Source organism: Drosophila nasuta, chromosome 3, assembly GCF_023558535.2.
Source record: "Drosophila nasuta strain 15112-1781.00 chromosome 3, ASM2355853v1, whole genome shotgun sequence".
Lineage (NCBI taxonomy): Eukaryota > Metazoa > Arthropoda > Insecta > Diptera > Drosophilidae > Drosophila > Drosophila nasuta.
Window position 1 is genome coordinate 12202596 of NC_083457.1, and position 24798 is coordinate 12227393.

Genomic DNA, 24798 nt, shown 5'->3' on the forward strand with positions numbered 1-24798 from the left:
TATAGATATATATTCGCTAAATAATACTTAATTTAAGGCAGATTCGCTTGATGTGCTTCGAGACTGTGCGCGGAATGTGTGCCAACATGACATCTAGTTGGATACATTGTTGAGCTTCAGAACAACAAGATGCGCTTCTCCACTGTCTTGCGGCAAATGGGGCAACCTTCGATTTGATCGCCGCACATTTGACAGGTGCCGTGTCCACAGAGAAATACCATATTCTTAATGCGATCGAAGCAAACGGGGCACATGGTCTGAAAAGAAATAAAAATAGTATTAGTATGAGTTTCAGTCAAGATGAAGTTAATATTCAAAAGCAACTCTTTAGTAGCTTAGCTGTCTGTTCAGACTGCATAACATCGAATCGAATATATCTGAGCTCTGTAATGTTAAGTCTGTTGCTAGCAGTTGTCTGTCAGAGTACAGAACTGTTATGTTAACTCTGTTACAATACAGCACATGTAGCTGGACTTTTATGTTAACCGCGTTAGATTGCAAGCTCTATAAACTAAGATGTTATAAGCTGCAGTTCAACATAGTAGAATCGATTACTATTTCCCGCTCTCACCTGTTCTTTGATGTCTTGCAGCTGTTGCTTGAGCTTCTGCACATCGTCCATTTGGAAATTGTTGACATTCGAGGGCGCCAGCATGCCAGTCGCTGGCGCATTATTAACATTCGCAGCTGCGGCAGCAGCTAACAAATTGTTCTGGCTATTCAATTGATTGCTGCCGTTGTTGGTGCTGTTGTTGCCACCACCAGCCACCGGAGTAACCACAGTATTATTCATTGCCACACTATGTCCCGAAGTATTCACACACGGTGGCTCAATGAACTTATCCTCGCTGACCGTAAGGCAAGCGGTGCCAGCAATGCTGACCTTCTCGGCGGTGCCATTGCCGCCGCAGCACAGCGTAAACGAGAGCATCTCATCGATTTGGGTGCGACAGAGCACACACTTCTTCATCAGTGCACTGCAATGCTCGCAGGCAACCATGTGACCGCATGGACGAAAGAAGACAGCCGCACGACGATCCGAGCAGACGAGACATTCGTCAATCTTCTCACGCGATGCGACAGTTTCACGACAAATGAGACACTTCTTGACACGCGGCGCACAAGTCTCACAGCAGCTCACATGGCCGCAGGGCTTGAAGACCGTATCGCGCTTGGCATCCGAGCACACCAGACACTCCTCCAAGCTGGCCGGCTTTGTGTTATTGTTGCCAGCTGCTGCGCTATTCTTGCGGCTGCTGCTCGACTCCGCGTGCTGTGATTGCGCCATGTCCGCAGCCAGACCATTGAGATTGAAGGCGCTGCCCGATGCCACGGTATTGAGCGGTATATTCGCTGTGGCAGACTGATGCATGCCAGCTGCAACTCCTCCAGTGCTGCCTCCTCCACCAGCTGCTGCAGCGCTTTGGGCACGAGCTCGTGCATTGAGACTGGTGCCCGCCACATTGCCGGGCAACTCGGCATCGTCGGTCTTGCGCTCGTTGTAACACTTTAGCAGCGTCTTGCACAGATTGGGATCCGGGCACAGATCTAGTGGCGTCTGCAGCTTGCGATTCTTGAGTGTCAAATCAGCGCCATTGGCTGCCAAGAAGCAAGCAATCGATGCCGATGCCTTCTTGTTATTGGCATTACGCAATCCCATCAGCAGCTTGCCAAATCCTTCGACATCCTGCAGCTGCTTCAGCTGCGACAACGTATGATGACGCAGTGCCTCATGCAGAGGTGTATCACCATCCTTGTCGGCAATATTCAAATCGGCGCCATCCTGCACCAACAGCTTGACAATCTGCACATGCTGCCGCTCCACGGCCAAGTGCAAAGCCGTCTGCAGATTCACATTCTGTCGATCCATATTGGCTTTGCCCATGTGCACAAGCAGCTCGGCGATTTCCACATGATTGTTGAGTGCCGCCAAGTGGAGTGCAGTATATCCATCGTCCTTCTTCTCCTCCACAATCCAGGGACGATTGGTTTTTGTCAATAGTATGCGCATTGCGCTCGGATTCCCCTTGAGCGCTGCATGATGCAAGGCATTGAAGCCGTTGTTGTTGTTCAGCGTGATGTCGGCGCCAAAGTCCAGCAGCAGTGAAAGCATCTCATCGTGCTCCTGTAGAGGAAGAATAAGTGGTTTAATTATAATTTAGAAATACAGAAAGCTGTTATCGTTCAGTATCTAGTTGTTGTTTAACTTCTGGTAGCACTTAATATTGGAATTTTGAACAAACTTCCTCTCAATAAATCATTTAACACTAAAATCTATGCTGTAATCAAATTTTCGCTTATTGCAGTTTAGTCTACTTTCAATCTGTATGTCAAATAAACCAAAACAAGCTTCGGTCTCCAATTTTGGCCCAATTCAAATTAGACTTTGCAGCAAAATTCTTCTGCAGTCTACAGTATACATGTAAGTTTGTAGTCAGTCAAGTAGTCAGTTAGTTTGTTAGCTACCTTTGATATGGCATCGTGCAGCGGCGTATCGCCCTCGGAGTCCTGCAGACTGGGATGGCAGCCGAGCGTAAGCAGCGTCTTCACCACATTCAAATGCCCCTTGTTGACGGCAATATGCAGCGATGTCTGGCGACGCTTGTTGCGCGCATTCAAATCCGCTCCAGCCTTGGCCAATATCTCGATGACAGCCGCCTCATCGCCAAAGGCGGCATGATGCACAGCACGATCGCCGTCCTTGTCCTCAATCTCCACGTCGACGGCATGACGCAACAGCACTTGAATGACCTCGATATGTCCGTTCTGGCTGGCCGCCTGCAGTGCAGTGTGACCCGCAAAGACGCCATTCACATTCACCTCGGGCACAGCAACGCCACTGGGACTTCCTGCTGCCGCAGCGGCTGCTGCGCTCGAAGTCGAAGGCTGTCCAGCGCCAGCCAAATACTCCTCGCAGCGGGACTGCAAAAAGAGAAAGCAAAATAAGCAAAGGGAAGACCAGAAAGCAAAATATTACTGCAATAACTCACGGCAAATCCATTGGCGGCGGCCTTGACAAATTCCTCGGTGGCATCACCCGATACATTCGGCTCGAAGAGCTTCTTCAGTATGGCGGACAAACGTTCACCACTGGGAATAACCGGAGCACAATTGCCATCACCAGTCGCATTAGTGGCAGCACCTGCGGCACCAGTCGACAGCACCTTGCAGACAGCCAGGGGGATTGTAAGTCCACGAGGTGTTGCCCACCTCCACCTTGAGGTCATTGTCATGATACACCTGCTGCACACGTCCAATTTTGCCCAGCGTCAGCTGCATGGCATCGGCCCATTCGCCATGACCACGTTGCAGCATCTTGATGCTCTCCACATCCGAACAGATCTTGACAATATCGCCCACTTGGAACTCCGGTGGCGCTGTCGTTGGTGACGACACCTTAGTGAGCACCGCTGGATTGAAAGTCCAACGATTGCCGGAGTTGTAGGCTACAACAATGTCATGATCCTCATCGATGCCCACGACCATGCCGGCATTGCTGAGGCATTCAAACATGCCGTCGGTCCAGCCGCCGTGTCCATGCTGCAGGGATTGCACAATCTCCAGATCCAAATCGACGGTGACCTTGTCGCCAATTTGGGAAGCCATGCGGCCCCTTGCCCGGTCCATTCTCGCCCAGCAGCGGCAAATGATCGCGATACACATTGCTGCCCTTGGCATCATTGACCACCTTCAGATCGGCCATTCCCTCGAAGCCCACGCGATACAGATTTTTCGAGCCATTGTCCCAGATGACATAGGCTGCAGAGCGTGGCGAGGCCGACGACCAATCCTGTATCTCATTGACTTTGCCACGCCGTCCGACGCCTCCGTCCTGATCCTCCCACTGCCAGTCGACGCCACGCACAACACGTGCGCCTGGGAAAATGCCACGTGCCAGCACTTTTTTGGATTTGCGACGTGGTTCGAGCATTGCACGTTCACCGCCCGGTGTGCTTATCCTGTAGAAGCGATGACGCAAGTGATGCTTGTCACCGTGATAACAAATCGAGCACAGATCGTAGTTGATGCACTCGGCACACTTCCAGCGTATGCCAAAGATCGGTTGCTGTCTGCAGGTGTCGCACATGGTGCCCTCATGCTTCACTCCCGTCGGAGCGCTGTCCAGAATACGCAAATCGTAGGCGCCGGCACAGCGATAATTGGCTGCTGTGCCATTGTCCCAAACGACGACAACTTCCTCGGCGGATTCAAAGTTGCGTACGGTGCCCACGTGACCCTCGCCGCCATCCTTGAATAGAAAGAAGAAAGGAGATGAGATGAGCACGTTGTGTCTTCGATTTAACAAAGAAAAAGAGAGAGTGTGAAACGCACGCTAATCACAACACGAAAATTATAATTGAAGCGCATTTGCTTAATCACGCTCCTCGTTGCTCCGATGTCCACAATCAACTAAACAAAACGGACCTATTAAGGGTGCACTCACATGTTGCACTGGCGGCACACAACAAAATTATTAATCAAGTCGCCGATCTCCAAAGATCGACCCCAAGACACCTCCGTCTAGGTCAGTGCTAATGAAAAATATCAAGAAAGCAACGGGCGATTGTGATCGATTCTGATGCAGAATACACACAATGGGAATGTAAACAAATTCCAGTTGATGCAGTAACTAGACAATATATAAATAATTTCTAATTTACATTTTGTTGTAAGGGCCGCATTCGCGACCTTTAAATTGCACTTTTCGTATAGCTATAATGTTTATAAAAACATTACTATACTTAGGTAAATATATTATATCATTTATATTGATTGTATTTTCATAATAATATGTTTGGGAAGTGTGAATACTTAGAGCTCTCCTCGGCGATTCTCAAAATGTGCTGCTACTACTACTGCTTCAACTATTTATTTTGGTACACAGCTGTATAACAATTGCAGTTTTAGCCTTATACTTATACTTTACTTTAGCTTATACCTTTTAGGAGTGTGCATTGATATTACAGTCAACCAAAGCAAAGACTTGCACTGAACTATTGATATGTTGCACAATAAATTATTTCTACGTGCCACTTATAAACTTTCACCAATTTTGATAGAACTTGCACTTATAGTCGCTGAGATCTAGAGTGTAGATTCTAGACGATTATATGAGCGGTCAGACAAACGGACGGACTTTGCATTATCAGCTTATGTGTTCTACGCTATCTGGAATATATTTTGAAGGGTCGCCGCTCATTAATGCTTCGATGGTGTGCTTCTGAACAGACAGACGTACTTTAATGCCAAGATATGTTTCAACCTTTGTCCCCAAATATGTTAGCTATAGCTCTTATGATCTCTGGGTTCTAGTACCTCCTATGAAAGGACTGTTAATGCAAAGAACTAATTATGAGTAAGATTCCTTGCACGCATTAAGAATACACTGCAATTGAAGAACAAGCAAAAGACAAACAATATTCGTAAAATAAAGAAGAGAATATAATTGAATGGTTCTTCAAAAGCAATAAAAATGTTCACATCAATTACAAGGTCAAATTTGGCAGCTTTAACTGTACTCGACACTAAGCTGAAGACAAAGTCGTCATACAAATCTCGCCCCCCATTCTCACACTATTTCCCTCTCACTTCCACTACCTCACGCTATCTCTTTCATTCACACACAAACACTTGCAGACTTGCTTATTATTCAAAAAACTCACGGACGCATTTATTCAATTAAATTGGTGCCAATTGATGGGCAATTTATTTCGTAGATGAATTTATGTAGCGTGTTATTAAACTCACCTGCTTGTTCCACTTCCAGTCTGGACCGCGTATGACACGAGCCCCAACTCCCTCCATGGAAAAACGTCGAGCGACAGCTGCGGCCGAGCCAGCAGCAATACCTGCACTGCCGCCCCCGCTGCTCCCGTTGCCCACACCAGCTGCAACAGCGCTGCTGCTGCCTCCGCCGCCGCCGCTGACTACCACACCCACTGTGGAGGAAGCCGAAGTGGCTGAGGCAGAAGATGCTCCGCTGGCAGCCGCATTTGTTGAGTCTTTCGCCGCTGTTAAGGTCGCAGCGCAGGACATATTCTCTCTAACGTACAGCACCCGCACTCAATTAATATTGGATTTTTTCACTTTTTCTCACACCGACGGAGCCACAAGAAAAATGTCTTGCAGACAACTCTTCAGCAGCAGAGTTGCCAGCTAGCAAATATCGCAAGTGTCACTACTGCGCGTATACAACGAACAGCTGCATTCCAATGCAGTCTTTACAAGTGCTGCACAACACAAAATGCAAATTTTTTTTTACTTTTTGCAAGTTTTAAACAACGTGCTTAGTAACGCAAAGAAATTGTAAATGTTTGACACTTGAAATTAGTTTATCACATTAAATACGAGAGAATAAAGAGAGAGCAGCAACATAAAACTAAAATTGTAACAAAAATAGTGCTGTATTGTAGGCTTGCCACCTGCATGCTTGACTACAGTGTTACCATCACCCAAATGATTTCGATAAATCGATAAGAAAACACAATCGATATAAATATTCATTTTACACTTGTAACGTTACAATATTACTACAACGACTGAAGTTAGAAATTGAAATTAAAATGTTAGGGGAAAACCCTTAGTTTTTAATTAAAAAGGTATTATTTTAGATTATAAAATTAGTGTAATTTATTTGCAATATAAGCCTCAAAAATGAGTTTGAATAAAATCTAGCACTTAAAGTGAGAAATAACAAGTTAATTGCAAAAATACTATTGTGGGCAAAATATATCGGTAATTTTGAATATAAATATTCTATAGCCAAATATTGTAATACTTTTTTTTTTAATTGGCAATAATTAATACGTCAAAATAAGCTGCAATTGATTGTCCTTTTTTAAACAGCGTTGAAAATTTTCGTGTCGAAATAATGAAAATGCTGGAAAAGTGCAAAATCATAATAAGTTGTTGGCACAAGTGTATTGTAGTTGAAGGTGACTACTTTGGGGGCGTAAAATGAATTTAGAAAAATAAATAACAAATTCTTAAATTTATAAACAAAATTAGCGGTATTTTTTGTCCACAGTGTACAGTAGTATCATATCAAAATGGTGAGTATATAGTTTGGTATAGTTTATAATTATTGGTATTCTTGTTAGCTGTTGCTTATTAATTGCAGATTGAGGTGTATACATATGTATGTATATATTGTGATCGTCTAGCGATCAAATTCCGGTTCATCGTTGTAATAATGCTCACTAGAACGTATGCCTTGACTGCACTCAAAGTGCAGTATTAACAATTTGGACGCATAGTCAGCTGGCAGCTGAAATTGAATATAGAATTAATAAGGGAAATTAAAAAATATTCTACTATACACATACTTTTTCCATGATGTCGTGTCTAATATCTGTCGCAGCAGCGTACAGTTCCAACGGTTGATGATTGTGTCGCCTGACTAAAATATCCAGCAAATCGACCACAAACGAATCTGTTATTCCCAGGCAATAGCAAATATTTAAATACCTCAACTGATCATTGTTACGGACCAGATGTAGCAACTCCGTTTCGCCAATATCCCGCGCACACTGCACCGACAGGCACTCAAGTTGTGTTAGATTCCCCAAGTGATGTACACAGGAGTCATTACGCGGCTTACAGACGAGCCACTTAAGCGATTTAATCGATCCAATAAAATGTGCCTGCTCCTCATCGATCCACTGCTTGCGATGCAATATCAGATATTCCAAATGTGGTGCACATTTGTTAGCCAGCGTTTTGAATAAGCGTGTCTTTTGATTATCGGGACAATAAAGTTGCAAATAGCGTAGATAAGAAAACAATGTGAGGGCAGTGAGTTCAGCATCGCTATCTTGAAACGATAGCTTCTCTAGGCGGCCGCAATGGGCGGCCAAATGTTTCAGCGTTTGTGTGGTCAAAAATCGCTTGGCATTGCGCAACTGCAGAATCCGCAAGCTCCTGAGAGATTTGGTGATAGCAATAAAGTCAGAGGACGTCACCTCGTCGTACATTTGCAGCTCCTCGAGATTTACAAAATAGCGAAGCTCTTGCACTGTTCAAATACAAATTTTAGGTAAAGTTAAAATACGTTTAAGCAAAAGTTTGATAACAAAAGTAGAGAATATCCGACTATAAAATAGCTGCTAAATAGTAACACTTTAATCCTGAACGTCTAACTACATCATTATTTTTATAGAATTTTATTCTAATCTACAATTATAATAAATGTAAATAGAATCGTCATAAATTTTGAGATTAGCAGATGTCAAAACTTGCGAGTCACACCAACAACAATATTTAATAGTGTCTCCTTTTAGTTCCTAAGAACTTTTTTTTTAGTTCCTAAGATTTCATCGTTGATAATAGTTTGTAAATTATTAGTGTTGCCCAAGACTATACAACTATATGGAGTCTCAAACTCTCTTACTGCCTTTGCATACATTCTCTTTCAAAACTATATACAGCTCTTTATTTGCATCTATGCAATAGTTACCAGCTCTACAAAGGAATTTATTTTTACACAAAACAGTAATCCCCTGCTACGCAATGCTTATCGGGTACACAAAGGATTTCAAATGACAATGACTCACGTTCGCGACGCTCAAAGCACTCCAAGCCCAAGTTCTGTATGTAAGGCAAGCGAAAGCGCATGTTTCTGATTAGATCTTTGCTTGTGCTCTTGTAATTGCGCACATAGACCTTCCTCAATGTGCTCAGCTGCAGTAAGAAAGGCTGTGTTCGGGCCACCGTCGCATTGCGAAGTGTGATGCTCTCGAGGCGGCTACAATATTTGGCCACCAGTGGCATCAGTTGCAACGGATGGTCATCGTCACGATGGCATTCTAATGATTTCACGTTAGCACCGCACATCCATAGAAAGGCACGCCAGTCATCAAGACTCTTCAGTTTAATGTCGCTATCGACAATTTCCTCGAAGCGCCGGCGATGTATATAAACAAAGGCATCACGAAATCGTCGACCACATAGTGCGAAATTGACTTGATCCTCGAGGTTGTGCAGTAGTTTGAAGATTAACAGCAAACAATTGAAATTGATGTCCGAAAAGTCCGTTGTACGCGCCATAATTGTCTAAGCGCACGATTTGTGAAAAGCAAACACATATTTTTTGCAACAAAAGGTAATTAATTATCAGCTGATGTGTCAGAAATGTATCGTTAGAAGGCGTGATATCGATAATGTTGTTGAAGGAGTGACGGCATAAAGCAGTTGGTCTGTCAACTACGCACTTCTTTCATTCTTATCAGAATATGAGCTCTTGCTATTCGATAGAAATTAATTCGATATGTTTGTAGGTAAAAATAACTGCTAGTTTGGTTTTGGTATATTTTGCTACCCAACTGGTGGTATCGCAACCTCTGCATCGCATCATAAAAGTAGCATTACTGCTAAAATTTGAGCCAATAACAGAGAATATTCGTTTTATTGCAAGAATTTAAAAATGTTCTTTGAAGAAGTAAAATCCTATTTAAAAGATGCGCCCATTTTACAACAAATGTTGTGGTAAATTTGCTCATCACTATTAAAGTGTAACTTGTCAGTTCATTATAAAATTGGTATATTTAGCAAGGCAAAGGTAGTATATTTCGATATTCAGCTTGCGGTCACGCTGACGACGATAACGAAACAAGAAAGAGGAGGCAGCAATTTAATAAATTACAAAGGAAAAAAGGGCAAAATACAAATTATTGCAAGCTGTGTGTGTGCTTTAAGCAAGTGTACAATTCATGCAAGGACAGTCTTAACCACGATACACCTACACACACACACACAGACAGAACCTAACTGCAGTACGCAAACACAAACACACATACACACATAAACACTCACACATACACAGTTTAGATGATGAGCAGCAGAACGGACACGGACGGCTCCTCCATACGTTTCAGCGATCACACACTGGACAAAGCCACCAAGGCCAAGGTGACGTTGGAGAATTACTACAGCAATTTGGTGACACAATACGGCGAACGCAAACAACGCCTGGCCAAATTGGAGGCGCAGCTGAAGGACGAAAGTCTAACAGACTCGCAAAGGCAGGAGAAACGCTTACAACATGCGCAAAAGGAGACGGAATATTTGCGCCTCAAGCGATTGCGTCTCGGTGTCGAAGACTTTGAGGCATTGAAAGTTATTGGTCGCGGCGCCTTCGGTGAGGTGCGTTTAGTGCAAAAAAAGGACACGGGACATGTGTATGCAATGAAGGTGCTACGGAAAGCAGACATGCTTGAAAAGGAGCAAGTGGCCCACGTACGCGCTGAGCGCGATGTTCTCGTCGAGGCCGATCATCAATGGGTGGTCAAAATGTACTACAGTTTTCAGGTGAGTGTCTCTATTCTCAACTTTAAATAAAATCACAGTCGTCGACGCTCAAATCCGAGTCATCGTCATGTTGCAGTTGAAAATCAATAAACCAATACAAGCGCAAAAGCGCTTGCCAAATCATATGGTCTGCGTCTTTGTTGTTGTCGTTGTTGTTGTTTTGATTTTGTTCTTGGTGAAAGTTTTCGCATACACTCAGAGCAACACTCACGCTCACACACACAAAGACTCGCTTACAATCACATAAATATATATGTATATGAAGACCCAGCAGAACTTTGAGGCATGACAAACCTGCTGAATGGGGCACGACAAATATTTAATAGCGCGAAAAATACGATTGACTTTCGAGACAGTTACAATTAATAAAAAGATATGAATTATGTAAAGCATGATTTAAATTAATACACAAATAAAAAACTAATGAAAATTTACAAATGATTATTATGGCATATATTCCAATGTGTGAAAAAGTTGTGATGATTATTATTATTTTAATAATATACAATAATAATAAATATCATATTTGATTGTGCGAATTACCATTGAAATGTAAATAATTACAATAAATCAATATTTAAAATAAATTAAAAAAATAAAAACTTAAATATTAATTCAATTAATTAAATTATTACAAACGTATTTACTTAATAATTTAATTAAACCAACCATTAAAGTAAACCAAAATTTTTATAAATACGAATTAATAATTAAGAGTACGAAATACAAATTAGTTATAATTATAAAATACTTATTAAAATATGTAAATATATTTACTTATAAAGCCTAGTTTAGGTTGCCTATTAATATCTATTAATTTATTTACGCAACAGGATCAGGTCAATTTATATTTGATAATGGAGTTCTTGCCCGGCGGTGATATGATGACGCTTCTCATGAAAAAGGACACGCTATCCGAGGAGTGCACACAGTTCTATATTAGCGAAACGGCGTTAGCGATTGACTCGATACACAAGCTCGGTTTCATACACAGAGACATCAAGCCGGACAACTTGCTGCTGGACGCGCGAGGGCATCTAAAGGTAACCACTGAAATTGCTTTACAAATTATCACCTAGTTAATTAATCGATCATGTATCGTGTTTAGCTCTCTGATTTTGGACTGTGCACAGGTCTAAAGAAGTCGCATCGCACAGACTTTTATCGTGATCTGTCGCAGGCGAAACCATCCGATTTCATTGGCACCTGCGCCAGGTGAGTTGCAAATGAAATTCACATTAAACCCATCGAAGCATTAACATTACATTTACTGTATTTACAGTCCCATGGACTCGAAGCGACGGGCCGAATCATGGAAACGGAATCGACGTGCCCTCGCCTACAGTACAGTGGGCACGCCCGATTATATAGCACCCGAAGTATTCCTGCAAACCGGCTATGGACCCGCCTGTGATTGGTGGTCACTGGGCGTGATTATGTACGAAATGCTTATGGGTTATCCGCCATTCTGTTCGGACAATCCACAAGACACGTATCGCAAGGTGATGAACTGGCGCGAGACATTAATCTTTCCGCCCGAAATTCCCATATCGGAGGAGGCCAAAGAGACGATTATTAATTTCTGCTGCGAAGCCGATCGCCGTCTTGGTTCGCAACGTGGTCTCGAGGATCTGAAGTCGGTGCCGTTCTTTCGTGGCGTTGACTGGGAACACATTCGTGAGCGCCCCGCTGCCATACCCGTCGAGGTGCGATCCATTGACGATACGTCCAATTTCGATGAGTTTCCCGATGTCTCACTGGAGATACGTAAGTGACAAGTTCAATAAGTAGAAATAGACGTAATTCTAATGTTACTTTATGTGTTTGCTTGCAGCATCAGCGCCTGTGCCGCAGGGCGGCGAAATTGCCAAGGATTGGGTCTTCATCAATTATACGTACAAGCGCTTTGAGGTGCGAAATTTGGAGTGAAGCTGCGCGGCTTGCCAGTTGCCACAGTTTGCCACCAATACCACATCAACAACACCAACAACAACAACCACAACCACCAACAATAAGAACAAAAACAAGAAAAACTCACCACACCACAACAACACCACCAGTAGCAGCAGCATTAGCAGCATAAAAAAAAACCACAGCATCAATTGCAATCGCAGTCTCTCTAACAACAGCATCATCAACCACAACAACAGCATTCTCCAACGCTAGAAAACTTAATTTTCCTTTTCAATGTCTTACCTACATGTGTATTTAAATACTATAGCTAACATTTGTGATTCCAAAAAAACAAAAAAAGAAACAAAAACAAAAAAAGCAACAAAACGAAAACGAAACAGTAAGAAAAGTGAACAAGAAACGAGAAACAACAGCAACAACAAAAATAATAACGATATGTATTGTAAATGTTTTGAGCCTCAAATTAAGTTAGACGCTTCTACTAACTAAAATGCTCCACTGTGTACGTGTATGGCTTCGTTTAACACCGCCCTCCCCTCTCACTTGAATAACCAATTTGGCAATTGTTTATCATAATTACATAATATGTACGATTTGTTTTTTCCTTCATTGGGCAGCAGCGAAATATGTTGATAAATTTCATATAAAACAAAAAAAAAACACAAAAACAAAAAAAAAGTAAACGTAAAATGTTTAAACACAATATTATTATTTAGAAAATTGTGAAATGTTTTTTAAATTTAGGCACGTTATTTAATATACTTACATATGTATGTTTTATATATTTATTAATTATGAAACACAACAACAAAAACACACACGCGAATTGTATGTATTTCAAAGCAAAGAAAACATCAAAAATCAAACACGAAATTCAGCCTCACACAAGAACAAAAATACACAAATTAGTTACAAGAAGATTGTACGTATTTAATGTCGGTTTCTTTCAGTGTACACACGACCCCAGAGACGACCCAATCCATGATTACACTCTTACATAATTTTAGCGTTTCTCTTGTAGTTTTCCTTAACGTTCTTCAAAGTTTCGTGTGTTTTCGAACAAAACAAAGTTATCGCTGGTAAAAACGCAAGTAAAATTAAATCGAATTATCTACTAAAAAATAAAAAAAAAACGAATACAAATCAGAAGAGAAAGGAGTAAGAAGAACGGCAGATAACAACAGAACTCTAAGCGAGCAAAACTTAAAGTAATTAAAAGCATACCTATAAATAAATGAAACGAGTAAACAAGTTTTAAGAAATTATTTTTGGTAATAGACTATAATAATAAGCATACTGATAATAATGCAAAAACGCAAATGCAATAATAAATGAAACATGTGCATAATATGAACTAACAACAAAACTTTACCAATTGTGTTTTATTTTATCGATATATGTTACACTTATATCATAAATATTTCTATTGGGTGGAAGATATTTGATGTGAGGACAGATTGGCTGTCTTCTGAATACTTCTTTCTCTAAAAGCCCTCACCGTTGATCAATATACCACACACAAAAATATTTTGTATTTGTTTTATAAATTTGATTATATATTGTTTTAAAATATAGGGGCTTTCTTCTATTTTTCATTTAAATAATCCTTCGACTTTTTTTTATCATATTTTGCTACAACCTTTTCAAGTAACGTATAAGAACTAAGAGATTATGAATAGTTCTTTAGTTCTTTTTGCTCAGCTTTAATATTAATAACAATTTCTGCTTTGAAATAATCATGGTGAACGTATTTAACGTGCATTTAAAAAGTCAGATTGCGGAATATTATACTTAATTAAAAAAAACATTATCCAAAAAGAAACTTTAAGATCAGAGTTTGGGTTTGAAATTTTGCACAAATTTCCGTAGGACCTTCATTCTCTTAAATATTCTGTGGACAGAAACTTCCGATAAATATTTCAATAATCTAAAATCGATAGTATTTCGTCCATTTTGTAGTTATGTTACACAGCAAAACTTCAGGACTTCAGAGCAGAATGTCTTACACCAAAAAGTAGGCTACGTTTTCGAATCTGACAGATTGTACTTACCTTTTGAAAGAGCCAACAATATCTATAGTTATGGCACAAATAAAATAAAGTGACTTTCAAAACAAATAGAAGAATCAACAAAGAATACGACAAAAAGTAAGCGTTGTACATTTAAATGTATGTATATATTTTTCTTCATTTTTTTCTCTTAAATCTTTTCAATCATCGCATTGATAATTCAGCATTCTCTGTCTGCTGTGTGTGTGTGTGTGTGTGTGTGTGTGTGTGTGTGTGTGTATAGAGGTGTTTGTTGTTGTGTGGTGTGTCGGTGTATTTATTATTCTTCCGATAGCGTTACAGACATCTGAGAACAAAGATTTCAAATTCGAAATAATCTTCTGCACTGTAAGCGATTTTCTCGATTTACTTTTTTGAGTGGATGTGATTGTTTGTGTGTCTGTGGTCTGTATGTGTGTGTGTCCTGTTTGTTGTTGTATCTGTGTGTGAACCGGAATATATAGCTAGTTTAAAGATATATATACGTGTATATAGAGATATATACTACATACATAGGTATATATATATGAATGTATTTGCATATGGACTACAGACTACTAGAAATTGTTACAGCTGCTTAAGGTGGAGACGGGGGAGAAGGAGGAATAGGATCCGAATGGGGGGACGACGACAAAGAACTTTACAATGGAAAATATTGTGGAAAATTGGTGTAAAACGACACTTAAAATGCACACACACACATACACAGAAATTGTTTGTCAATTATTTATAAATAAATATACGTTTCTATGTGTGTTTGTATGTATGTGTGTGGTTCTCTTCACATCGTTTTTGTATTTTTGTTGTTGTATTTAGTTTCGTTTTTTATTATTTTGAAATCTTTATTGGATGCTTGTAACGACGGGCAGTAGATCCATATAGAAATTATAATCGTAAAATGTTAAAAGTTTAACTATGTGCTTAGTGTCTAATGAAAAATGTATACATAGACGAATATGTATTGTATTTCTGCTTAATCTGCTTAACTCAACTCTGCTTATATCCCTCGCATTTTGGTTTTCCTTTTCTCATTTTGTTTTTGAATTTTTTTGTATTTTTTTTGTTTAGTTTCTTTTATGCAAAAAGTTGTCAAGCAGTAAGGAAAGTGTTGTGGAAAAGGATCAGGACGATGGGGACAGGGGACAGGGGACGTAGGAGAGAGGGATTCATTCGGTTGTGTTGTGTTATAATGCTATGCGCTTTGCAACTATTTATAAATTTAATTTAAATTGAATTACAAGTTAAGTTTTCTTTTGTTGGGTTGGTTTTTTTTTTTCTTTTGTTTTTGCTTTCTCGGATTTTCATCGGATCTTTTGTGGTTGTTGCATTCTATCAAATCGTAGCTAAAACTTTATCCATTTATGCTAGGTCAAGTCGATGCTTGCTTTGATTTTTACGCTTGCTACAAACTCTCTGATTATTGGTTTCTTATTCCTTTTTTGGTTTTTAGGTTTTTGTTTTTTTTGTTTGCTCTACGATCGATAGTAAAATGTATATATAAATATATATACATATATATTTATGTAGTTAATATGTACGTTTAAGAATTACATTATTATAGGACATAAGTCTAATGGGGGAAAGGCATTCTAAGGATCTGGTTGGACAGGGGATAACTTTGATTTGGAGGAACTAGCTATTCTGTAGGGTTTGGTTTTTTTGTGGGTCAAAGGGCGAATTGGAATTTGGATTTGGAGGGGTGGAGCCTTGCATAATCATATATTTAATTAGTAGTAAAATTTGTATGTACAATTCGTTACGTTGCTTAGGACTGATCATCGATCAATAACATGACCTGTTGCGTTGTCGTTTGTGGATTCCTTGCGCACTCCACTTGATGAGCATTCCAATCCTTACGCTGGCAGAACTCCGAGCAATACGGCGTCTTTCGACACAGCGAGCACTCGGCCAACGCTTCCCGATTACAGTTGGCGCACTGAAAATGAAATGTTAAAAGAATCCTTTTAGTACAGAGCTAGACAAATAGTATAGTCCAAAGCCATACCTTCTTGGCTGAGATGATCTCGTTACCATGCAATGAGCCCGATATGTTGGGATCATCAATGTCTGTGTGGACCTGGACACGCATCGCACTGACCGCCGCATCGCGCTCCTTTTGCAGCACTTCGATGCGTCGCTCGTAGTTCTGTTTCATCTCATTGAGCAGTCGCTTAAAATCGCCAGTCGCTTTGACCATGGTGCAATAGACATGCTCAATGTTCTTCATCGATTGACTGCTGTCCAGGACGGCAATGGAGCCGGTATCGTTAATATTTACGACAAACGTTTCACGCTCATACGGATTGCCCATTTGCGTTTGGTCAACCAATTCGGTGGAGGTGTCTAAGCTGTCATTGAGCGCCGCCCATGGTTCATCCTTGGACGTGATATTGTCCTCGGCAAGAAACATATTGTTCTCATCGACGACACTGGCGGCGGCCGCTTGCGTCGGGTCCACATTGTTGTTGTTAATGCTGCTGCCGCTGGTGTTGTTGTTATTGGTGTTGCTATTATTGTTATTATTATTATTGTTGCTATGCGTATTGCGTTTACGTTTGGGTCCCGGTTCCACATCGAGATCCGTTTGATTTCGCTTTCGTCGCTTATACGGCGTAAATAGACGTACAGGGCCGGAGGCTGTAAAGAGAAATTGCAATGATGAAAGCGGATTACAATGTTGAGCGATTGTAGCAAATAGGCAATAGATGGAAACAGCAGTAGAGCAAAGACTTGTAGATGCAAGTGTAGCTAGGAAAGCATCTCCAATCGGAGTGCAATTGGAAATGAATTGATTTCGGGACCCTTTTTAAATAAGTAAACCGAGTCAATAAGCCTTTTTTTAAACAGCAATAGAATTGAGAGAAGGGAAAGCTAATTAGAACATTTTGAAAGAAAGTGAAGAGAGAGTCTATTAGATTTCTTGGATCTTAGGGCCGCTTTAGCTTATTGGAATATTTTAAAAGACTGTGAATAGAGAAATATAGAATAGAAAATAGGTCTTTATAACTCAATAGTATTTTTTTTTTTAACAATAAGAAAAAAAAATGTAAACTGCATCTATTCGCTTTTTAGAATAATCCCCTTTTATGTCTCTGAACTTTGTTCGACCCTCTTCAACGAAGTAAAGAGTAGAGCTTTCACAAACAATGAAAGGAATCAATATGGGATTTATTAAGTTACTCTCAAAGAACATAAAATGATCTATCAACTTTTGATGCATTATAAAAAAGAATCGATGCACTTCTTGCGCTCATCACATTCACATTGTCCAAATTGAAGAATCTAGTAACTTTGTCTATTTCAAAATTATAAGAATTATCCAAGAGTTTCATAGGATCTCTTCACTTATTAACTTGTGTATCGCTTCTCAGAAAAATTAAGAGGATCTAGTAGTTTTTCAGACCCATTTCAAAATAGTAATCCAGTAGCTTCGCTTAATCATTTCATAGAAGTAAGAGTTCTCCCATTAGCATTGCCATAAATTAAAAAGCAGCAATTAGCTAAAGGATTTGGATTAGTTGAATGAGTGGGTGACGTGGTTAAAGTGGTTACCCTCACAGAGGACATTCGTAGTCGTAGATGTTGTGATATACGTATGTATGTATGCAAACTCTCACCTGACTCACCTGCTTCGTCGTCACAGCAGACTGTGCAACTGCAGTTGGTTGCGTGCGGCGTTAACGTGCCCTCATCGATGAGGGACTGCAGCGATTTGCCGCCATATTTGATGGAACGTTTCCAATCCTTGCTCGAGCCGCGACCACACACATGCTCAAATTCGCTGGGCGTATGCCATTTATCCTTGTACTTGACGCACCGGCCACGACCGCCCGATCCTAGTTTGCTGCGATACAATTCGGCGCAGGTGGTTTTACAGCGTATCTGGAAGACCTCCATGTGCTGGGTGCTCGATGTGGTTTCCGCCCAGCCCGTGGAGCCCGATGTGTTGCCGCCAACGCCGCCGCCGACACCGTTGCCACCGCCGCCACCACCGCCGGCCGTTTGGTCAAGCGTACCCATGCTATCATGGCTATTATTGCTACCAGAGCCATCGTGATTCAGTCCAATGGTATTTGTGGCGGTGGTATTTGTGTTCCCAGCATTGTTGTTGCCGCTCTGTTGCTGTTGTGTTTGTTGCTGCTGGATGACAATCGTTTTAAGGTCACCGCCCATGCTGACCGCACCGCTGGACAGGTAACCATTGTTGTCGACGCACAGCATCGGCTTAAAGTGCGGCAGCTGATCGGGCGTAATCACATTAAAGGCCGTACCAGTTATCATTGAACCAATTGGCAGGGAAACGGGCACTGATACAACACCGCCACCGCCGTTGCCACCTCCTCCACCAGCACTGCCGCCGCCTCCTGCTCCACCAGCGCCGCCTCCGCCGCCGCTACCGCTATTATCGTTTGAGGAGGATGTGACCATGCGAACTTTCGTATCCAACTGCATTACCATAGCGCACATCACAGAAGTTCGCAGGAGTCGCAGTCGAATGCGTTCCGAAGGATTGTTGGTATTTTTTGTTGCGGTTGTGTTGTTTCGTCGTTCCGACGTTCGTCGTTGAATTTGTGTGTTAATGCAACATCATTTTAATGCACGTATTTTAATAGAATTTCGCGAATAGATTTTTGTTTGTTGCACACACATATAATACATGAAAGAGAGAAATGAAAAAGAAAATTTCGTTTGTGTAAGTAAACAACACAGCATGGGAAAAATGAAAATCGGTATACACAACAATTTGTGCGCCACACACAAAATTCTGACGTTTTGTGTGTTGGGAGTTTTTGCGCCTTGTGGGTTGTCTGACAATTGGTGGTAGTGATGGTATTGTGGGCCAAAAGGAAGGGTGAGCGTCTCTGTATGTGTGTGTGTGTGTGTGCGAGTGGAGCTCTGCTGGTGGTGGCGGGCTTTTAGCCTTAGCTTTCTAGTGGGTCGTGTAGGGCGCAAGCATCGCGCGCATTTTTGTTGCGCCGCCTTCTCCGCCCCCCCACACACACACACTCTCACACTAACACGCTCACACACGAGCGCACCACTTGTTCTACAGAGAGCCAATATACATACACATACACATACACTCAGAGACGCACACATACACGCAAAAGCTTAGGCAGCGCGTTCGACAACTGCGCGTTGACTGCGCGGGCATCCAGAGACACGAAGCGAAACGAAACGAGACGAGTAAAACGATGTGATATGTTGTTGTTGTGGTTGTTGGATACGAAGGAATCAAAACGAACCACCCTCTTTGCCGCCAACGAACCGAACGAGCTGAATGGAAGCTCTCAGTAGTTGGTTGGTTTTGTGGTGTTGTGTTGATTTACCTGATGATGATGGTGATTCTCTAATATGACCTCTTCTTTCACAACATCACGCACGTCGTCGGTTAATGCGGCCAAATCTTTCACTTCACGTATTCTGCTCAAATGCAGCTCAGTTGTGGAATCCTGTTCCATATTCTGCACCACCACAACAACGCGATATAATAATTTTTGTTGCTTCTTCTTGCTCTTCTGTTTTTATTGCTTGCCTTTTGCTGTTGTTGTTGTTGCTGCTGCTGCGGCTGCTGTTGTTGTTGTTTGTTGGATATGAATGTAAAGTTGTTCATCGAATTGTTGCAATTGCAATTGGTGTACGACTACGACTACAAACGACAGCGACGACGACTACAAACGACAACGATGTGTGTCTGTTTGTCGTTGGTTTTGTTGTTGTTATTGTTGCGGCTCTTCTTGTTGCGTTCCCAATTTATTGGCGCGCACAGCATTTACACTGATATCCGTATTGTATGCACGTTGCCTTTGGCTATTTACAGTTAATTTATATGTTGCAATTTACATTTTTTACATTTCTTAAAAGTTGATATCCTCAGCGATATAAGAAACACACCGATGTATCGATAAGGCCGATAGTTGAGCAAAAAAAAATTTCACTACTCGATCAATTTATTCGATGAGTTTTTAGTTCAATTCATATCGAAAAAAAGTAAACAAAATCTATTATTTAATTTAAAAAAAATTATGTAAATAAAGTTCAAGTAATAAAATAAATTAATATATAATATGAAATAATTTTATTAAAAATAATAGGGCAATGCGTTTATTTGAGGGATATAAATTTAATTCTATGCGGCATGTGCTAGCGTGCCAACATTTATCGAATGTTAACACAACTGTTATATTAATGTTATTGTGACAGCATTACGCTAATTATACAAGTATGCATGCAATATTTATTTAATAAAATTAACATTTTTTCAAATTTATCGAAATGTATCGCTACTTCAAATGCAATGTCTTATCGAACTTGTTCCCAACTGTATTCGATACATAATCTAATAATAACAAACAAACATGGTGAGGTCTTTTTCTAATCAGCTTAATGTTTACTAAAATTAATAATTAATAAACGTTTTTAGGCAGATGTGGACGTGTTTATAAGTAACTACACGCTGGTGGATCCAGAAATTTATCAACTATGGATTGAAGGCTTCTCATGTAGGTTTTTATCCACGCCTTTTTGTGACCTTACTCATTCTTATATTGTTACCTCAATTCAACAGCTAGTGAAGCAGTATGTTATTTGAAACAAAAGGGATTTGGACATTCGATGGGTGCGCCCATTGATCTAATTGCGTCAGATGTCTTGGATCATTATCGCACATATTCGCTGATTGAACTTTACTTGCATGCACCCACCAAATTGATGGAGCAATCGTGTTTCCAACTGGAACCGCATACGCGTGATTTGATCATCGAGAAATATTATTCTATTGATGATGTTGTTGCCCGTGAAATTCTGGGCAAGAAGCTAACTTCGCGTTATCGCAAGGATCTCGATGAGGTTGGCGAGAAAACTTGTGTTAAACTCAAATCTTGTCGGCAAGTATACAGACAGTGTTTCCTATTGTTACCACGACTTTCTTTATATCATTATTTTCGTCCAATAGTCGTCAATTTGATAATGTAAAGCGCATCTTCAGGGCTGTGGAAGAACTACCAGGAACTCTGACCAACAATATAAAGCAACATTTCTTCATATCAAACGAACTGGCCAAGTAAATAATCTACTTATAGTATTAATAGATATATTAATGTTCACTTATCATAATTGCAGAAAATATGCATGTATTGTGTTTCTGGCTTGCCTGCGTTTCGAGACGTCAAAAAAGAAACTGCAGTACTTGAGTTTCAGCGATTTGCTAACCTGCTCCCACTCGATAATGATTTATTGGACATATACCTATCAGGTACATAGTGTTAAATTCGGAAAAACTGTAATATATAACGTATTTTCTTTTATAATAGCACACGGGTCCTGAGTACTATGATACGGAAATGGACAAGGAATTTCTACTTGATTTGCGTGAACTTCGCTGCCTGCTGGACAAGGAAAAGGAGATCAAACAGTGAGCAATTTAAGGAATATATATATTATATATATATACATTAATAATGATTGATTGCAGCCTGGTCTGTTTGCGACTAAAGCCGGTGCTGCTAGAGCGTGCTTTTCACGAGTTGGATGGCAATTTTCGATCTTATTGGCGAGCTCTTATCACTATCGCTTGCAATTTGCACCGTAATCGTGAGCTACGCGATCTGTTCGTCGATCTCTGCGAAAAATTGGTAGAGCCTTGGCGTCAGAATGGTTGGAATCACGATCAGGTTAACAAATTTCTTTCTTCCATAACGCAAAGCGTCCTGGACTTGGAAATATCCCGGTAAGCTAATAAGATTTAGTGTAACTATGTGTAACTAATTAAACTATTATTTGCTTTGCAGAGATCAGGAGACACGTTGTTTGTGGGATCGTTATATGCAGGTCATAACCATATGTCTAGATAAAATGTATCATATATAGTTAAGCTTTGTGTTTTTCTATTTGTATATAATTTGTTGTATATTTATTTTAGCATAAAATTACATTTAGAATAAAAAAACTAATTTGACCCAAAAACAAAAGCAAAATACAAAATAAGCTACACACCGAGTGCAGTGAGCTTTCGATGCAACGCCGCTTAGTGTGACCAGACATGCGCTAAAGCTTCAACAGGGAAAGCTCGACTAGACAGTTGGTCAGATTGCAGATACTTTTGTCAATTGTCGAGTTCGTGTTTATTTGCTGCTGTCGGTTTGTAAACAACAAATAAAAACAAAACAAGTTTCAAATAATAAATAATTTCGTGCAATTGTGGGTTGTAAAGTTATGCAAGAGTTTTGGTGAGTGGAGTGCAATTCGCAGATTAATTGCAAATATTCTAATATCTAAACTTGCATATGTATTTGTGTGTGTGTGCGAGCTACCCACACAAATGCACACTTACACGCACACACACATATGCAAGTGGCTTACATGTGTTTGTCGAGTGGTTGCGGCAGCAACAGTTGCCTCATTATTATAATTGGGGTGGTTTGCGATTCCAATTCGATATGTTAATGTTATTGACAGTTAACATATGAAGCTACCCTCACATAACAGAGCCACTTAACATGAATGTTAATTATGCATGTTAATGGTTTGTTTTGCATTTGCAGTGAAAATCTGGAGGAGCTGGAAGATGATACTTATGATGACGAGAAATCGGCGCGCACATCGGATGAGAATCGCAAGTATGAGACCATTATGAACAAATTGAGTGCTGCAAATGTTGATAAACGTATAATAACAAGAGTGTTCAAATAACCAAAGGTTATATCCATTTCTTAGGCAAAATCACAGCGAGATTGAGAAGCGGCGACGCGATAAAATGAACACATACATCAATGAGCTCTCCTCCATGATACCCATGTGCTATGCCATGCAACGCAAGCTGGACAAACTCACCGTGCTGCGCATGGCTGTGCAACATCTGCGTGGCATACGCGGCAGTCTTCATCCCTACAATGGTGGCGACTATAGACCCAGTTTTCTATCGGATCAGGAACTCAAGATGATCATACTGCAGGCATCGGAAGGATTCCTTTTTGTGGTGGGCTGTGATCGTGGACGCATTCTCTATGTCTCCGATTCGGTGTCGAGTGTCTTGAATTGCACACAATCCGATCTGCTGGGCCAGAGTTGGTTTGATGTGCTGCACCCCAAGGATATTGGCAAGGTGAAGGAGCAGCTCTCATCGCTGGAACAGTGTCCGCGCGAACGTCTCATCGATGCCAAAAGTAAGTAGATAAAATCTTCTTCAAATTAATCTCTAATTCAACTCTTCCTTCAGCCATGTTACCGGTCAAGACAGATGTGCCGCAAAGCCTATGTCGGCTTTGCCCGGGAGCACGTCGCTCCTTTTTCTGTCGTATGAAACTGCGTGCGACGAACAATCAAATCAAAGAGGAATCGGACACATCGTCCAGTTCACGCAGCTCCACGAAACGCAAATCGAAACTGAGCATGGATCACAAGTATCAGGTTATACAGTGCACCGGTTACCTAAAATCATGGACACCCATCAAGGATGAGGATCAGGACGGCGACACCGATGATCAGACAACGAATCTCTCCTGCCTTGTGGCCATTGGACGCACGCCCACCAATGTCCTGCACTCCAACATGCCCTCGTCGCTGGATAATCAACCTAACATCAGACATGTGCTCTTCATATCCCGTCATTCGTCTGAGGGCAAGTTTCTGTTCATTGATCAACGGTAGGTTGAGCAACTTGTTTTCCCCATATTTTTGCAGCTCATCAAATTAGTTTGCTTTCTAACTTTTTAGTGCCACACTGGTGATTGGTTTTCTGCCTCAGGAAATATTGGGCACCAGTTTTTACGAGTATTTTCACAACGAGGACATCTCCGCTTTGGTCGAATCCCACAAAATGGTCATGCAGGTGCAGGAGAAGGTGACCACACAGGTTTATCGCTTTCGTTGCAAGGATAATGGTTATATTCAGCTGCAGAGCGAATGGCGAGCTTTTAAGAATCCCTGGACAAATGATATCGACTATATAATTGCCAAAAATTCGGTATTCCTCTAAGAATATTCATTGATTCCAAGCATCTTCCTTTTTTACTTGGTTCTCAAATGATATTTTTCATACAAATTCCCTTTCCTTAGTTTATATTTCACGTTCGATGAATTTTTGTGTGTAAATAGAAACTCATTAATTCCTGTATTCAAAATAAAGTCAAAAATATACAACTTTTAAACAAAAATTCTTTATTTAGATGCTAGTTTTATGATAATTGTATTTTATGATATAATTTTTGAAAATAGTTTATTCTTTCACTTTTAAAAAAATATGTATAAGAATCCAAAATTTTCAAACTTGCTAAGTTTTCTAATTTTTGAGATCAGCTTAGGAAATTATATTTTATTTTCCTTTGGCTTCATTTAAGAGAGTGAAGGTGCTCTCTCTCTCTTCGCTCTTCTTTTTAAACAGTTATCAACAATAGTTCTCAGCATTTGTTTTTATCAGCTGCGTTTTTGTTGCTTTCGCTCTTTTATCGTACAATGAATGGACCCACATACACATGAAAGCCGGCCACAGTAGTGTGCATGTGTATGTGTGAGTCTCTGCGCTCGCGCGTAT

The 24798-nt window shown here is 40.6% G+C and overlaps 6 protein-coding genes across 10 annotated transcripts; 3 read left to right on the forward strand and 3 right to left on the reverse strand.

Moving 5' to 3' along the window:
- Window positions 1–32: 32 nt before the first annotated feature.
- Window positions 33–6408, reverse strand: LOC132793595 (E3 ubiquitin-protein ligase mind-bomb). Its single transcript, XM_060803593.1, is given in 7 exon segments — window positions 33–257; window positions 572–2125; window positions 2467–2922; window positions 2991–3182; window positions 3184–3597; window positions 3599–4249; window positions 5749–6408. Coding segments are annotated over 7 exon segments (3696 nt in total). The 5' UTR covers window positions 6037–6408; the 3' UTR covers window positions 33–116.
- Window positions 6409–6657: 249 nt separating this feature from the next.
- Window positions 6658–9178, reverse strand: LOC132793596 (uncharacterized). The gene is made up of 3 exons (XM_060803594.1): window positions 8553–9178; window positions 7326–8014; window positions 6658–7267 (listed from the first exon to the last, which is right to left on the reverse strand). The coding sequence occupies exons 1-3, from the start codon at window positions 9043–9045 to the stop codon at window positions 7160–7162; spliced, it is 1290 nt and encodes a 429-aa protein (XP_060659577.1). The 5' UTR covers window positions 9046–9178; the 3' UTR covers window positions 6658–7159.
- Window positions 9179–9569: 391 nt separating this feature from the next.
- LOC132793600 (serine/threonine-protein kinase tricornered) lies at window positions 9570–13470 on the forward strand. Its single transcript, XM_060803597.1, has 5 exons — window positions 9570–10305; window positions 11139–11348; window positions 11414–11520; window positions 11588–12072; window positions 12140–13470. The coding sequence occupies exons 1-5, from the start codon at window positions 9826–9828 to the stop codon at window positions 12232–12234; spliced, it is 1377 nt and encodes a 458-aa protein (XP_060659580.1). The 5' UTR covers window positions 9570–9825; the 3' UTR covers window positions 12235–13470.
- An 877-nt stretch (window positions 13471–14347) lies between these two features.
- On the forward strand, window positions 14348–22233 carry LOC132788882 (acidic fibroblast growth factor intracellular-binding protein). 2 transcript variants are annotated; one of them, XM_060796542.1, is made up of 8 exons: window positions 14348–14366; window positions 20692–20770; window positions 20836–21154; window positions 21223–21330; window positions 21390–21522; window positions 21581–21681; window positions 21742–21996; window positions 22058–22233. In XM_060796542.1, exons 3-8 carry the CDS (start codon window positions 20883–20885, stop codon window positions 22134–22136), a joined length of 948 nt encoding a protein of 315 aa, XP_060652525.1. In that variant the 5' UTR covers window positions 14348–14366; window positions 20692–20770; window positions 20836–20882; the 3' UTR covers window positions 22137–22233. The 2 variants fall into 2 exon arrangements, with proteins under 2 accessions (XP_060652525.1, XP_060652524.1); XM_060796541.1 differs by lacking the exon at window positions 14348–14366 and adding an exon at window positions 20597–20629.
- On the reverse strand, window positions 14459–20181 carry LOC132788874 (deformed epidermal autoregulatory factor 1). Of its 3 annotated transcripts, none has more exons than XM_060796531.1 (4): window positions 19804–20181; window positions 17885–18713; window positions 16273–16904; window positions 14459–16203 (listed from the first exon to the last, which is right to left on the reverse strand). In XM_060796531.1, exons 1-4 carry the CDS (start codon window positions 19879–19881, stop codon window positions 16033–16035), a joined length of 1710 nt encoding a protein of 569 aa, XP_060652514.1. In that variant the 5' UTR covers window positions 19882–20181; the 3' UTR covers window positions 14459–16032. The 3 variants fall into 3 exon arrangements, with proteins under 3 accessions (XP_060652514.1, XP_060652513.1, XP_060652512.1); XM_060796530.1 differs by having other exon boundaries at window positions 17894–18713; window positions 19598–20181; XM_060796529.1 differs by having other exon boundaries at window positions 19598–20181.
- Window positions 22234–22339: 106 nt separating the features above from the next.
- On the forward strand, window positions 22340–24399 carry LOC132788880 (protein cycle). Of its 2 annotated transcripts, none has more exons than XM_060796537.1 (5): window positions 22340–22495; window positions 22811–22885; window positions 22965–23431; window positions 23485–23911; window positions 23982–24399. In XM_060796537.1, exons 1-5 carry the CDS (start codon window positions 22482–22484, stop codon window positions 24241–24243), a joined length of 1245 nt encoding a protein of 414 aa, XP_060652520.1. In that variant the 5' UTR covers window positions 22340–22481; the 3' UTR covers window positions 24244–24399. The 2 variants fall into 2 exon arrangements, with proteins under 2 accessions (XP_060652520.1, XP_060652522.1); XM_060796539.1 differs by having other exon boundaries at window positions 22983–23431.
- The last annotated feature ends 399 nt before the right edge of the window (window positions 24400–24798 follow it).

What these genes read in the sequence shown, in the direction of transcription:
- LOC132793600 (XM_060803597.1), top strand. Translation starts at nt 9,826, where the DNA reads ATGATGAGCAGCAGAACGGACACGGACGGCTCCTCCATACGTTTCAGC. An exon ending in AAATGTACTACAGTTTTCAG is followed by an intron (nt 10,306 to 11,138) that starts GTGAGTGTCTCT and finishes TTTACGCAACAG; the next exon opens with GATCAGGTCAATTTATATTT. An exon ending in TTCATTGGCACCTGCGCCAG is followed by an intron (nt 11,521 to 11,587) that starts GTGAGTTGCAAA and finishes CTGTATTTACAG; the next exon opens with TCCCATGGACTCGAAGCGAC.
- LOC132793596 (XM_060803594.1), bottom strand. Translation starts at nt 9,045, where the DNA reads ATGGCGCGTACAACGGACTTTTCGGACATCAATTTCAATTGTTTGCTG. An exon ending in GTGCTTTGAGCGTCGCGAAC is followed by an intron (nt 8,015 to 8,552) that starts GTGAGTCATTGT and finishes GTATTTGAACAG; the next exon opens with TGCAAGAGCTTCGCTATTTT. An exon ending in GACACGACATCATGGAAAAA is followed by an intron (nt 7,268 to 7,325) that starts GTATGTGTATAG and finishes ATTCAATTTCAG; the next exon opens with CTGCCAGCTGACTATGCGTC.
- LOC132788880 (XM_060796537.1), top strand. An exon ending in ACGTCTCATCGATGCCAAAA is followed by an intron (nt 23,432 to 23,484) that starts GTAAGTAGATAA and finishes CTCTTCCTTCAG; the next exon opens with CCATGTTACCGGTCAAGACA. An exon ending in TTTCTGTTCATTGATCAACG is followed by an intron (nt 23,912 to 23,981) that starts GTAGGTTGAGCA and finishes CTAACTTTTTAG; the next exon opens with TGCCACACTGGTGATTGGTT.
- LOC132788882 (XM_060796541.1), top strand. An exon ending in GTTAAACTCAAATCTTGTCG is followed by an intron (nt 21,155 to 21,222) that starts GCAAGTATACAG and finishes TTCGTCCAATAG; the next exon opens with TCGTCAATTTGATAATGTAA. An exon ending in ATTGGACATATACCTATCAG is followed by an intron (nt 21,523 to 21,580) that starts GTACATAGTGTT and finishes CTTTTATAATAG; the next exon opens with CACACGGGTCCTGAGTACTA.
- LOC132788874 (XM_060796529.1), bottom strand. Translation starts at nt 19,729, where the DNA reads ATGGAACAGGATTCCACAACTGAGCTGCATTTGAGCAGAATACGTGAA. An exon ending in AGAATCACCATCATCATCAG is followed by an intron (nt 18,714 to 19,597) that starts GTAAATCAACAC and finishes ATGGTAATGCAG; the next exon opens with TTGGATACGAAAGTTCGCAT. An exon ending in CGACGAAGCAGGTGAGTCAG is followed by an intron (nt 16,905 to 17,884) that starts GTGAGAGTTTGC and finishes TTCTCTTTACAG; the next exon opens with CCTCCGGCCCTGTACGTCTA.